Genomic DNA, 15,544 nt, shown 5'->3' on the forward strand with positions numbered 1-15,544 from the left:
AAGAATACTGAATTGCATCTGAAGAACACCATACCCACTGTGAAGCATGGGGGTGGAAACATCATGCTTTGGGGCTGTTTTTCTGCAAAGGGACCAGGACGACTGATCTGTGTAAAGGAAAGAATGAATGGGGCCACGTATTGAGAGATTTTGAGTGAAAATCTCCTTCCATCAGCAAGGGCATTGAAGATGAGACGTGGCTGGGTCTTTCAGCATGACAATGATCCCAAACACACAGCCAGGGCAACAAAGGAGTAGCTTCGTAAGAAGCATTTCAAGGTCCTGGAATGGCCTAGCCAGTCTCCAGATCTCAACCCCATAGAAAATCTGTGGAGGGAGTTGAAAGTCCGTGTTGCCCAACGACAGTCCTAAAACATCACTGCTCAAGAGGAGATCTGCATGAAGGAATGGGCCAAAATACCAGCAACAGTGTGTGAAAAGCTTGTGAAGAGTTACAGAAAACGTTTGGCCTCCGTTATTGCCACCAAAGGGTACATAACAAAGTATTGAGATGAACTTTTGGTATTGACCAAATACTAATTTTCCACCATGATTTGCAAATAACAAGAAGGTCTAGTAAGTAGCAATTTCCCAGATATTAAAGGTGATAGTAAAATGGTTGATATGTTATTGGAAATTTGGAACGCCCCCCCCCCTCCCCGGTGGCCGAAAAGTGTCATTGCATGTAACTGACTTTCCTATATATGATTTTAAAATTAGGAGTATTCCGGTAAAATATTGTTTAGAAAAGTTGTAAAGTAATAAAACAAACTACAAAAATTAATAAAATGAACAAAAATAACATTTTTATAATATGTAAAAAAAAAAAATTTCGAACAGATCATGTGACTAGTACCTTAGATACGGTCATTTGCTTTGCTTAGCCAAAACCAGCTGGGGACAGAAGAAACAAGATTGATATACGTACGTTATACGAACCTAAGCTTTCAAAAGCGACAATAACTACTGAGCGAGAACCAAGGATTGAAGATGTGGACCATGAAACGCCGGAGAGCATTGCCAAAATGGCGAGCGGAGTTTCAGTTTGTCCACTAAAGACGCTCATTGTACAACAGAGCCACAACTGGGGTACCATATTCAAGGGTGTGAGTAACAGGAAAATCTTGGCATTAAATTGGATCTCTCCCCAGAAGTTCTGGGGCCCCCCCTATAAGTTTGTTGGCCACCCCACTGGCCACCCCGCTTATCATCATTAGTAACATCAAATATTACGCAATACACCAAAGTATATCAGTAGCCGTGGCCATAAGTCTTTCTGATAGTTTTCCCCTCACCTTTTTACTGCAATAATATGATGAAAACATGAAATTATGGCTTTTAGTTTTGGTGTGCCACCCCAAAATTTTAAGTGGCGCCAGATGGCATGAAACATGAAACATTTCTGGAGGCGCCACCGCCCGAAACGCAAAAATCGGCGTCTACTTCGCCACAGAAAAATGGGCGCGCTCACACACAAACACGCACACATAACTGGGGTGCCTGTATTTACAAGCATGGGCTAAGCTACTAACCGAGCATATATCTTTTAAGTTTATTTTATTGCTGACGCCGCATTTCTGGGTCATCAGCATGTTTTGCCCCCCGTGCCACAAAAGTCAAAATTCCGCCTATGACTGTGAGTCTTTCTGCTGTGCCTGATCACAATTTTAGAAATTCACGTTACAGATAAAGGATCTATAAAATCTGTTGTCCTGATGCGTTTATTTGGCCTATATAGAAACATCCAAGCTCGTGCCTGATGGCATAATTATTTTTCCTAAACATAATGAGTGCAAAAATGAGAAAGTATCTTGAACTTTTCCATGAAAAATTTATTCACATCATGTACAGTATACAAACTCCACCCTCCACATTGATATAAATAAAACAACAAGGCAACAAGTGTGTGTTGGTTCCAGTGTGTGTTACATTGCATGTTGCGCACTGTGCAAAGTGAAAGTGTTGTGGTGCGCGTGGCCTATCAGGTTGAAGTAGTGATGATGTTCGAGTCCCTGCACCGGCGACAAGTAGCCACCGTGCTGCGGTGCGTGCGCACTCAACGCCACAGCGGGCTGGTACGAGATGGCAGGGCCGCGTGCCGCGCTGTGCCAAGCCAAGTGTCCCGCCGGATTCGGCTGCTGGTATGCCGCGGTCTCCGCGGGGCTGTGGCTCTGATGCTCCGGAGATGAGTGCAGCTGATGGCCTAGATAGTCCGACGGTTCGGGTCCGGATGCGGCCGAAGCGAACACTGGCTCCGTGACCGCGCGGGATTTAGACTGCAGGAAGGCAAGGATGCGCGCGTATTTTATGTCTTTGGTCTCGGCTCGGTCCTCTGTAGTCAGATAGTGGACCAGGTTCTTCATGCACTCGTGGTAGCCGTAGTGAAAGTAGTTGGCGAACTCAGTCAGCAACTCCCCTGCAAGGACGCACAAATAACAATCCATTTTAGTAAAACCATCACGTTAAATAATCACTTCACTTCACTTGGTTCCTAAATTAATTTCCTGCCATAACGGCGATAGATGTCCATTCCATATAGGAGCGGCAGTGCGCCTATTCCACATGTATTGGACGTATGTCGCCGTCAACAGCAACCAAGGAGTTATGTTCACGCGTACTTTATTTAAGCCTTAAAAAAAAACAGTAACTTCAAAATTTGAATTGTCATGGGTTTTTTTAACCTCTCGACATATAAAATTGTAGTTTATTTCAAACCACTTTTTGGTGAGTTTTAAGTTTGTATTAATCATGTGCACTTTGTATTATGGCCTATACTTATAATATTGATCAAGTGCAATAATTTGTGGTCGTGAAAGTAAATTTAATATTACCCCTCAATTTAAAACCTGAACCCCTCCAATCAGACTGTATTCTTTCTACTTCTTTAATTCGGCTGTTTTGCATACAACCTCCCCTCCATAATTGAGGTGTCATAGTGTATATATATGGCGGAAAACACAGACAAGGCTGAAAAAGCAGTTTCTGCTCTTACACCCCTCTTTAAAATAAACTGCTGTATTTTTAGCCAAAAGAACTGTTGTGTTTGATAGAACAATATGGCTATATACTGCCATAGCAGATTTATGGCGCATTAAGCCCCCGAAATATTTTTAATTTGTCTGTTTTACCCTGGAGACCCCCGTTTACTGATGTCGTGTTGTTGATGTTGTTTCAACACAGCCATAAAAAGAAGGTAAGTAATTATATTTATTATTCGAAATGTCTGTCATTTTTAGCTTAGAATTATTAATTGAATTGATGTCTAATATTTAGTCTAAAACTACTTTAAAAACGACGACTTTAAAAAATTATTCACTCGCATATTTTAAACTTTTAAACAAACTACATCACAATAAAAAATGGTGTCTGTAAATAAGTCACAGATATCTACTTCATAACTATCGCTATTTTTATTTTATTATTTTTTTTTGCTGCCCGTGCATTTTCCCCAATATTTTAGATCATAAATAATTGATCCAAACAAAGAAAAAGAAAACGTTTAAAAGGGTAAATATTAGGGCTGTCAAAATTATCACGTTAACGCGCGGTAATTATTTTTTAAAATTAATCACGTTAAAATATTTGACGCAATTAACGCACATGTCCCGTTCAGAAAGTATTCTGCCTTTTGGTAAATTTTACAGCAAGACTTTTTGTGCTGTCCAACAGTGAGCTCTTGTGGTTGCTTTGCGACATGGTTTATTGTTTTCTTTCCAGTTCATTATGGACGTCTCGGGCTGATAATGTTGTGCTTATATGATCCTTGGACAAGATTTGTCCGTAAGTATGGTTGTTGTAAAGAATGTACATATTATGTTAGTAAGCGAAATGTTATATTTTTTGTATGAGACGCTTTTTGTTTATGTTTAGTGAACCTGTATAGCGTGCTAAGCTAACGTTGTTGCTAATGCAATGCTTGTGTACTTTTTTTTGTAGTTTTACAACGGTCTAAAGAGGACAATGGTTTGAGGCCATTTTATTAATAAATCAGATGAAAAAGGAAGAAGTCTAATTATTAAGGCGTCGTTCACTAGCTGTCTAGCTTTGGAAAAAGTAGACGCTTCGGAGTGAGGACAGCATACACAGATTTAAATGACAGTAGAGTGAAATGCCCACTACAGTCCTTTTGTACCGTATGTTGAATGTATATATCCATCTTGTGTCTTATCTTTCCATTCCAACAATTTATTTTACAGAATATATATATAATTTACAGAAAAATGTGGCATATTTTATAGATGGTTTGAATTGCGATTAATTGTGATCAATTACGATTAATTAATTTTTAAGCTGTAATTAACTCGATTAAAAAATTTAATCGTTTGACAGCCCTAGTAAATATATGAAAAAGAAAATCTCGACCACTCCTTGATGTCTGCGATTTCTACATCGCAACCCTTTTTCTATTACCATGTTTCACCCATAAAATCCTCTAAAAATCTGGCTGTGGCCATTCAGAGCTGTGTCTTGACACTCGGTGGTACACGCTACTTGAAGTTTTTGGATTGAAAAGAGGTAAGTACACGATGATATCTTGTTAAAATCATGGAGTCTTTAATTATGCTCTCTCATACTCACACCTCCAGTTAGGGTTTTGCTGTTTCTTTTTTTTTAATTTTTTTATTTTTATTTTTTTTTAAATGCCCTCCTGCTCAAAATTTTTCTTCCCCCAGAAAATTGAGATTTTAATCTTTCCAATGATTTATCATACATGTATATTGGACAATTTTTAAATTTGGCCAAGGTCTCAGAGCGGAACTTCAAGTCACCTTTCCCCCCATATACATATATGTATTTCTTACCTATTGAAGACACCATTATAAACATTTAAAACAAGAAGGGAAATTTGACACGAAAAAAGCCCCTTTATAAATACTGTCATTTTGTCATATTTCTCTGCTGTATTCTTGAGTTTTCACCCAGTTTTGAGAGCAAAATGTAATATTTAAATGCAATATTCATTTATTTTAACCCAGTCACATCATTAGGTACACCTGAACGTTGAAAAATGTCAGCTTAAAAAAGTCCTTTAAAATTTGGAGAAAATATTCATTTTTGAGTAACATTAGAGAGGTATTTAATAAATAATACGTAATAATTATTCATAATAATTACAATAATTGTTCCAATTTGGCCACAGTGCTCTCAAAATATATAATAGTAAACATATTGTTCATACCTCAAACAAAACAAGCTGGCTTTTTTTTGTTGCAATTTATGTGGTGTTATAATCAATCAGTTAACATTTTTACTATATCAACTGTTTGTGATTATAGATAATATGAAATTCCCCATGGAATGTATTACTCACCCTTTTCTCTCCCTCTTGGGAAATCTGCAGAGTGGAGCGCCCTCAAATACTGAACTGTCATTTCCAATATTTCAGCCTTCTCCAGCTTCCCAGAGTTCTTTGTAGGTGGAAATAAATTACATTATAACAAAATATTGAAAGCAGAATGCAAATATACTTCTCAATGTTGTCAAATGGTAACTGATGCACTACCTGTTTGGCGAGCGCCATCGGGACCGTTTTGCCCAACTCGTTGAGGCAACGATTGATCCGATCTCGTCTTCGTTTTTCAATCACTTTGTGAGATATGGGCGTTCTCTAAAAACAGAGAGAAAAGTGAAACGTTCATTTGATTTTTTTCCTCTATAAGGACTACAATATATAAACGCACCATGCGCGCAGAGCTGCGTTACGCACAGCTTCCAGCACACATCTACATCCAATATGTCATTAAAACACAAGTAGATTCTGAAGGGAGGTTTTAAAAAGTGCATGTAGCACAATTCAAGCGACTAAAGCGATGTTATCTGTATGTTAGCTGGCGCACTGGAGTTGCGCACAATGGTGTAGCAATTAAACCAAATAGAAATAAAGTTGAAGTAATCACAATCCTGTAGAAAATTATAATAAAAATGAGAAGAAAGCGTACATCTGTATGCTTACCTTTCGTTCTTTCATTTTGGATGCCATAGAAAATTTAATAAAATGAAAAGTCTTCCAAGGTGTCGCAGAGATGATGTGGGCAGTGCAAAATAAGACAGCTCCTTATAAAGGGGCTCATCCAGCGGGGATTCACGCTAAAATGTAAATTATTCCACACAGGGATTAGATGGGGGTCCATGCATGCAGGGATAAATGTGTGTGTTTAGTATCACTTGGAGAAACTGTTTTTTTTTGGGGGGGGGGGGGCGGTGGGATGACCTGGCTTTGTTAACCCACGTGGCTGCTTGAAAGCACGTGATTCGTCGTGGGATTGTATTTGCATTGAAGCGGGTGAGACGTCTGTCTGTCTCGTGTACTGCCTGTCCACTGTTATTAGACATATTCAGTAAGATTTTAACATTGCAACATCAACTACATGCCTGAAAAGGAGTGGGAAGAAGAAAATTTATTTAATCCCACCTCTATTATCATCTAGTTAAGAACAAAAAAAACCCACCCCTATTATCATCTAGTTAAGAACAAACAAAAAAAAAAAACTTGCTTTCTTCCAAAAATGTAAGCAACCAAAAAATCAGTTCAAACAGTTTTGAACATAATAATTTTTGTAACAAATGTTGTCCCTTGTGATGAAGTTACCACAGGTAACACCCAAACCCAAAACAATTTTATACCAACATGGTAAATGAAAGTAAAACCATACCAACAATGTAAAGGCCACACACACAGGACAAATTATAAATGGGAACAATAACTATACAAACAATGGTAACGGACAATAATACCAGCAATGATAAGAAACAACCAGCACTCATACCAAGAAAACTTATTGATGTAATTAAGACCTTATATGAGTATACTGTGACTATGCAGACCATCAATTTGTATAATTGATTCAATCTGTAAATATAGTTTGGCATTGCTTGTGTTGCATTCCCAGATTATTCCATTCCATTGATGGAATGGAATGGATTGACATAGACGTTCAATCCAAAATAGAACTGAGACGTAATTACTCCCCTCCCACACCCCTCAGTTCAAATGGACTGGACGTCTATTACTGTCAATGGCAGCCAATGAATTTTAATAGACTTTAAATTGAAGGAAAACGTTTTTGGGGACACGCTTCCTAGCTCAAGGGCGTAGGTTTGCATTAGGGACGGTAGGGACAAAACACTACCAACTTTTCAGGGTGCTCAAATTGTCCCCACCAACTTTTAAGCAACTTTATTAGTGTTATAGTGGCTTCAGTTATATAGGTAATTTAGGTTGTCTTTCCATGTGTTTTAGTTGTTGTAATTGACCCTACAATTGTTAGGTGATTTATTTTCATTATGTTCAGACTTACATGTACCTGTTTTCACTTGCTAAATGTGCCGGTCTATTTTTTTCCTCCTAAACACACATTTGATTGGCTGATGACTTGAGCCCCCCCCCCCCCCCCCAACACACACACACACAGACATTAGATATTAGGGATAATAGTTTTAAATAATTTTTTTTCCTGCCGCCAGCTGCAGCCACTATAAGAAATATAAATGTTGCGGAAAAGGGGAACACACCACTAATTTTGCTACTGAAAGTTTGCCCTGTATCAGAGTTAGCATGACATTAAACTGTGTGAACTTGCTAACCTGCATAACTCGAGCTACTTAGAGAGAATTGTCCTCCTGTTTGTGTTTTCTACTGTAGACATTAATTAAACTGTGAGAAATGTAGTGAACCGAGTTTTACCCCCTTCTTCCCATGTTTACTTTTTATTTTATTTATGGATCTTAAAGCAGCCCACTGGAGCTTTCATTTTTTTTGTTGAGTTTGGCTGTGCTTGTGGACAAAATCATTAGTTTTTTTCACCATTTATTTTTTGATATTCCCTGACGAAGTTTTTTCAATTATATTTAATTTATTTATTTAGACAATGTGGAGTGGTCTTAAGACGAATGTTTATTTTTTGCATTCCTTGATAGTTAGGAGATGATTAAAAAGCTTGTATTTATTGTGTATGTTAATATAATTTATGTTCAAATAATGCAATTTTAATTTGCTCATAAAATCTGGACATTTTTCCTGGAGGTTTTCAAAATGTTCGTAATTTTTTTAAAACAAAGGTCTGAATTGAACGGTGTAGGGGCTAAACCAATACACATAAAAGTAAGTATAAGTCAATACAGACTTATTTTTCATTGATCATTAAGAATATCCCGAGAATATCCCGCAAAAAGTGTACATGCAGGTTATGCCATATCGTCCCTATATTAGACCAAACCTACACCCTTGTCGTGATCCCCGTCACACGACTGGTTCTTGAATTTTCTTGTCGTTGACGTGCTTATTCTTCTTTTTTATGTGTATTTTGTAGTGGATATTTTCTTAAGGGCAGGTGCTTGCTTGCTGCGGGGGCCTGCTGGCACACGAGCGTGGTCCGCGTCAAGGCGCACGCGAGGAGCCGCCACTGGAGACCCCTTTCTGGAGGGGGCTCAATTTGTATCCTATTATCCTATAAGAAAATGTCTATTCAGTGCCATGAATAGTTTCATTGGCCTAAATTTTAATAATGCTCTGCAAAGAAAGGGAGAAATAAAGAAGAATGCAGCTGGTGCGAGCGCGCATTATCCGCCGTCACCTGCAAGACGCATAGCCTGGAGACCCCTATTCATTTGCCTAATTTCGGTCAACTTAACAAACTTTGGGAGAAATTATACCGCCATTGTTGCGAGGGGTGAGGCCTTCTGATCGAATTAACAGCGTGTTTTGATCCGGTAAATGTCATTAGAAAGCGAGAAACAATCGCGTTTCAAGGCGCCGGGGAATGCGCCAACGCGGGGACGCCAAGGCGCAAAGTGCACAAAGGCTGCTGCTAAATGGCCTCAAAGTTTTTCCCCTCTCCAAACAAAGGGCATTATTTTATACTTGAATACATTTCGGCCAACAATTGGCTGTTTGCTTCAAACATATCTGCAGCAGCAAGGTTAACAACAGGTTTATTGTGTGCGTGCACCCAAACGGCTCTCATGCGCCAAAGCAAGGCGGCTCGCATGCAGTCTCGCCTTTTCACGGAGCTTTTCATGCAAAAAAAAAACCTAACAAAACAAAAACTTCGCCCGCCGAGCGGCTTGTCTATATTTGATCCCGTGAGCGATGTCAAAGAATTAAAATAAAAAAAGATTGAAAAAGAGCATGGGGAGGTTGTGAAAGAAAAGCCTCAGCAGACGTCTGAAGAGTTTTGGAGAGAGCTGCTTTTCGGGTAGCACCATGGAGAGAGAGGCGCGAGCGAGCGGGACCAGGGCATAAAATCCAATTACTTGACTGTGCACTTGTTTAAAAACACTTTTCCCTTTCTTTTAATGTGTTTGTACTTTCCAATGTGCACTTGTTGCATTCGTGTGTGTGTGCGCGCGCGGCTCAATACATCTCCAATGGAAGCTTCTGCTTCCACAGCCAAGTAGCGCGTCACCAGTTTTGTGTGGTAGATTTATGCAACCTGATGAATCATTTTACAGAAATGCATGGGATTGAATGAATTATTTTACACATATACTTGAGAAATGCAGGTATTCAAAAAGGAAGTATTTGCAGGCAAGGGCGTATGTTTGGTCTAAATATTGGCAGGGAGGATATAACGGCATAACCTACATGTACACTTTTTGTTGGGGACGGGACATTAATAAAACCAAACAGATTGGGTGAACGGGGGTCAGGGCTAAATTTCTCACCAATATGTAATTAATTCAAAAGCGTAGGTGTGGTCTTAATATTGGTAGGGACGATATAACAGCATAACCTGCATGTACAGTGGGGCAAATAAGTATTTAGTCAACCAACAATTGTGCATGTTCTCCTAATTGAAAAGAAAGAGGCCTGTAATTTGTCAACATGGGTAAAGTTAAACCATGAGATACAGAATGTGGAAAAACAACTGAAAATCACGTTTTTTGATTTTTAAAGAATTTATTTCCAAATTAAAGTGGAAAATAAGTATTTGGTCACCTACAAACAAGCAAGATTTCTGTCTGTCAAAGATTTCTAACTTCTTCTAACGAGGCACCACTCGTTACCTGTATTAATGGCACCTATTTTAACCCATTATCGGTATAAAAGACACCTGTCCACTCCAAACTCCACTATGGCCAAGACCAAAGAGCTGTCGAAGGACACCAGAGACAAAAGTGTAGACCTGCACCAGGCTGGGAAGACTGAATCTGCAATAGGTAAAACGCTTGGTGTAAAGAAATCAACTGTGGGAGCAATTATTAGAAAATGGAAGACATACAAGACCACTGATAATCTCCCTCGATCTGGGGCTCCATGCAAGATCTCACCCCTGGTCCTGGAGTGGCCTAGCCAGTCTCCAGCTCTCAACCCCATAAAACATCTGTGGAGGGAGTTGAAAGTCCGTGTTGCCCAACGACAGCCCCAAAACATCACTGTCTACAGGAGATCTGCATGGAGGAATGGGCCAAAATACCAGCAACAGTGTGCGAAAAGCTTGTGAAGAGTTACAGAAAACATTTGGCCTGCGTTATTGCCAACAAAGGTTACATAACAAAGTATTGAGATTAACTTTTGGTATTGACCAAATACTTATTTTCCAGCATGATTTGCAAATAAATTCTTTAAAAATCAAACTGTGATTTTCTGTTTTTTTTCCCCCCACATTCTGTCTCTCATGGTTGAGGTTTACCCATGTTGACAATTACAGGCCTCTCTAATATTTTTAAGTGGGAGATCTTGCACAATTAGTGGTTGACTAAATACTATAGGGCTGTCAAACGATGAAAATTTTTAATCGAGTTAATTGCAGCTTAAAAATTAATCGTAATTAATCGCAATTAATCGCAATTCAAACCATCTATAAAATATCCCATATTTTTCTGTAAATTATTGTTGGAATGGAAAGATAAGACACAAGATGGATATATACATTCAAAATACAGTACATAAGGACTATTTGTTTATTATAACAATAAATCAACAAGATGGCATTAATGTTATCAACATTCTGTTAAAGCGATCCATGGATAGAAAGACTTGTAGTTCTTAAAAGAAAAATGTTAGTACAAGTTACAGAAATTTTATATTAAAACCCCTCTTAATGTTTTCGTTTTAATAAAATTTGTAAAATTTTCAATCAAAAAATAAACTAGTAGCCCGCCATTGTTGATGTCAATAATTACTTGCACAATGCTCATGGGTGCTGAAGCCTATAAAATCAGTCACATCCAAGTGCCAGCAGAGGGCGGCAAAACTCCATAAAACACAATTAACAAGCAGTTCACTGTAATGTCATTTAAATCTGTCTGAGCGGGGGGAGTGCGTTAATTGCGTCAAATATTTTAACGTGATTAATTTAAAAAATTAATTAACGCCCGTTAACGCGATAATTTTGACAGCCCTACTAAATACTTATTTGCCCCACTGTATTACCATACACAATAAATACAAACTTGTTCATCATCTTGTAACTATCCAGTAATGAAAAAAATTAACGGTTCTGCGTATCCACGCAATGTTAAAAATGGCCGCGAATGCAGCGGTTTCAAAGTAAAAACTACAAACTTTTGATAAAGAAAGGCATATTTACTTATGTTTGATCATGGACGGACATGTAGAAATTTCTTCTCAGACACATCCTGCCATGTGGCTGCCCACAACTCAACAGCACGCCGCTCTATCACTGTTAACGTCTTCGCCGTGTCTTTAAACATTTATTTATGCCATATTCATGTTGAACGTGTATATTTATGATGTAACTTGTTTATTTAGCACCTTTTGATAACATTGAGAGTCCAACTGAATGTAAAACAGTGCTTATCCACCACCACAAATGCTTTGGGAGCAAAATATTATCAGGGTGAAAATTTTGACAGAACACCGGCTGTGAACGTGTTTGAGGGGAAAAAATGGACTACCACATTCAGCAAGGGAAAAGGGGTCAATGTAAGTCTGAACATATTGAAAGTACTGTAATTCACTTAATAATGGTTGGGGTTATTCTATCCTTACAACATGAGAAGACAAGCTAAATTACCTATATAACTGAAGTCATTATATAATGCAAATAAGGGTGCGTAAAAGTTGGTGGGGACAATTTGAGCATCCTAAAAAATAGGCAGTGTTATGTCCCTACTGTCCCTATGCAAACCTACACCCTTGTTTGGAGGTTATGTATGCATATGAATGAAATTATTTGTGAAATGATTTATCTGTTTCAAACAGAGTATGCATTCTCCTATATTGCTGGTATCTTCCAAGTGCATGGTTTTAGCAAGGGCGTAGGTTTGCATAGGGACGGTAGGGACATAACACTACCAACTTTTCAGGATGCTCAAATTGTCCGCACCAACTTTTAAGCAACTTTATTCGCATTGTATAATGACTTCAGTTATGTACTTTAGTTAATTTAGATTGTCTTTCAAAGTTTTGTAAAGATAGAACTGACCCTACCATTATTAAGTGAATTATTTTCATATGTTCAGATTTACCCCTTTTCACATGCTGAATTTGCCAGTCCATTTCCCCCCCTCAAACGCACGTTTGATGACTATCTACACACGCACTCACAGCCCCGACAGAAAAACAACATGTCAACAACATGCCACCTCGTCCGCCCCATTAAGAAAAGGAGGGATATTGGAATTTTTGGGGGGGGTCACCAGTATGTGTTTTCTACTGTTAACGTTAATTCAACTGTGAGAAATGTAGTGAACCAAAGCTTACCCCCCTCTCCCCAATATTCATTTTTATTTTATTTATGTGATCTTAAAGCAGCCAAAATGAGCTTTCATTTTTTGATGACTTTGGCTGTGCTTGTGGACAAAAGCGGTTGTGTTTTACCTGAAGGGAGACTCAATTTTTATTTATTTTTGTTACATATGAAAGTTAATATTAGACAATACATATTTATTTTGCATCCATCAGTTAGCCTATTAATTAATTAGATTCATATTCATGAGAAATGTAGCCCCGTTCAATAATCTGTTTGGTCTTATTAATGTCCCGTCCTCAGCAAAAAGTGTACATGGAGGTTATGCTGTTATATGGTCCTTACCAATGTTAAGACTATGCCACTATGCTAACCTATGCCCTTGGATTTTAGATTAATAGGCAGTTAATGACAAATTTTCAATTGATTTTATGGACCGTTTGGTAAAATGTCTTATCATTTTAAAATAATGAAATAAGTAGCATTGTGGTTTTGGTTACTGTTTATAATCCGCCCCCTAATTTTAATGGAGGCCAAATGTAATAGTTCATCTTGTTGTTTGTTGTTGTTATTTATTAGTTTATCTCCATTAGTCCTATAAACGAAAAGACAATTCTTCCTGGGTTCCATGACAATGGTATATTTAAAATACAATAAAGACAATACACATACAACAAAATATATGTAGGAGGCATGTGCCTGTTATGTGCTTCATTTATCTAAGTACATGTTAGGCCAAGACTTGAGTGGAACAACACTTCTTGCCCGATCGCAGGGTGCTTCTCATCATATGTGCACACCAATCATCACTTTGATGTCTTTCTAACATAATACCACATCCACAGGGAGGGCACAACTACGGCAACAGCACTGTGTTTACAGTGCTGATAACTGGTTTCAAGGTATACCGTGGTATGAAAATGTCACGGTTTCAAAACCGCAAAGAATTTCCGTCATACGGTCCCCAAGGTATTAGCTATTTTTTATGTAACATAAATGCATGTAGAAACCCCTCGCTTGCAGCTACAAGGCTCAAACCCAACCCACCAATTGTTGCTCAGTGTCAGTGAGTCAGCTGTGCTACACAATGACTGGAGGAAGTAAAACTCCTGAACTTTTTCCCCCCATCAAAGAAAACTAAATTGGTGTTATGGGAATACATAAAAGTTACAGACAGCAGAGGCTTAGAGGAGGAGGGCCGTCCGACATGTAAAACATGTTTGCGGAGAGTGGCTGATGAGGCAATACCTGCAGTATGATTTTGCCTTTATACAAAATTAAAGGTTAGTAAACACTATCCTGAACGTTACCCACTAGCTGCGAGAGTTAACTCCAGCGTGTTTAGTGTGTCCATAGCAGTGGTAAAACGTGACTTGCTCTCTAGCAACTGTCTGTGTTGAGAAAGAGAGAGTGTGTGTAATGTAAACATGATCCATGTCATACACACATGCTTTTTATGGAAAATAATCCAATTATTTTTGGTCTGATGATAATAATGTTAAACTGTGGCTGTGGGTTTAGGCCAGTGCTTCTCTATTATTTTCTGTTACGCCCCCCCAAGCAAGACGTAAATGTTTCACGCCCCCCCAAACTCTGCCGCCACTGTAAATAGTATCATTTGTCTATAATATTACTATTATAAGTACGCCTCTGCCTCACAGTATGTCCTTTTTTTCTCTTAGAGAAAATAACAGAGATCAACTTATAAAGTATCATTTTATTAACATTGTTTTGTTTGTAACAGAAAAGACTTAACGCGCATCAATTTGCCTGAAAAAAAAAAACAACAACTCACATCCAAACTAAAAATACACTCAAGGTACATTTTTGACCATTTGATACTGAAAAATAAAATCAGTAAATAATAACAAATTCAAAGTGATTAGAAACATTAACTCATGAGGACAATATGCCACAATATAACACTGACAAAGCGGGACGATTGTTGGCAATATTCGGCACGTTTTCGCTGAAAAACAACCAAGCAGCTTATCAATGAGATTGGGCTCTAATGTCTTTAAGTGGCGTCTTAATTGATTGGCTTCTGGCTGTCCGCTATGATCATTTTTAGGCACAGTAAACAGTGGTCTTTCCTCATCTACCACTGTATTAAATGTCAAAGCCAAAAGCCAAAGCCCGAAAAAAAGCGCATGCTCGGCGGCCGAGGGAGAACCGTAGGTGAGGGCGGTCGTCGTGACGATCCCAAGCCGAAAATGGCACTTCTCGGGCGGACACGTGAGAACTGGAGAAGACAGTGGGTCGCTGCATGAGTCCAGCCGGAAAACGGCTTTCGAAAACGGCGCACAGCTCTTCATATGTCTCTTCTGTGTGCTCTTGCTCACTTCAAAAATACTGCGCGCACTTTGAAAATGAGAGCGCCACTGCCACCCGCTGAGTGGATGTTAAAGTACACTTTATTCTAGTACGGGGGAAAAAAAAAAAAAAAAAAGCATGTTCCCCGAGGTCACATGCGCCACCCCTGACATAACTCTGCGCCCTCCTGGGGGGGCGCGCCCCACTATTTGAGAAGTACTGGTTTAGGCTCACCAGAAGGACTGCAGTTATTTTGATTTGATTTCAATTTTTTTTTAAATTAAAAACAAATATTCTAACTTAAAAATAATATATTTGGGGAATTAAAATTCCTGTGCAATACATATATATATTTTTTTTTTTATTTTTTTATTTATTTTTTTTAACACGGATATCTATCTAAGTAATACATTTTAGGGCTGTAAGTGCAATACCGTGAAACCGTGATCTTTTTGCGTAAGGTTATCATACCGTCAAAATCTCTTACCGGCACATGCCTAATATGAAGTTTCTTATGCAAAGGGCAACTGATAACTAATTTGCAGTTTTATTTGATTATAACGTTCTTGTCTTACTGT

At 38.4% G+C, this 15,544-nt stretch overlaps 2 protein-coding genes across 3 annotated transcripts in view; one reads left to right on the top strand and one right to left on the bottom strand.

Moving 5' to 3' along the window:
- acsl1a (acyl-CoA synthetase long chain family member 1a) overlaps positions 1-15,544 on the top strand; it is a 128,734-nt gene that overhangs the window by 65,726 nt on the left and 47,464 nt on the right. The gene's annotated exons all lie outside the window — the stretch shown is intronic.
- On the bottom strand, positions 1,926-6,007 carry helt (helt bHLH transcription factor). Its single transcript, XM_057842404.1, has 4 exons — positions 5,954-6,007; positions 5,504-5,608; positions 5,312-5,408; positions 1,926-2,416 (listed from the first exon to the last, which is right to left on the bottom strand). Exons 1-4 carry the CDS (start codon positions 5,978-5,980, stop codon positions 1,926-1,928), a joined length of 720 nt encoding a protein of 239 aa, XP_057698387.1. The 5' UTR covers positions 5,981-6,007.

Source organism: Corythoichthys intestinalis, chromosome 8 (genome assembly GCF_030265065.1).
Source record: "Corythoichthys intestinalis isolate RoL2023-P3 chromosome 8, ASM3026506v1, whole genome shotgun sequence".
NCBI classification, from domain to species: domain Eukaryota; kingdom Metazoa; phylum Chordata; class Actinopteri; order Syngnathiformes; family Syngnathidae; genus Corythoichthys; species Corythoichthys intestinalis.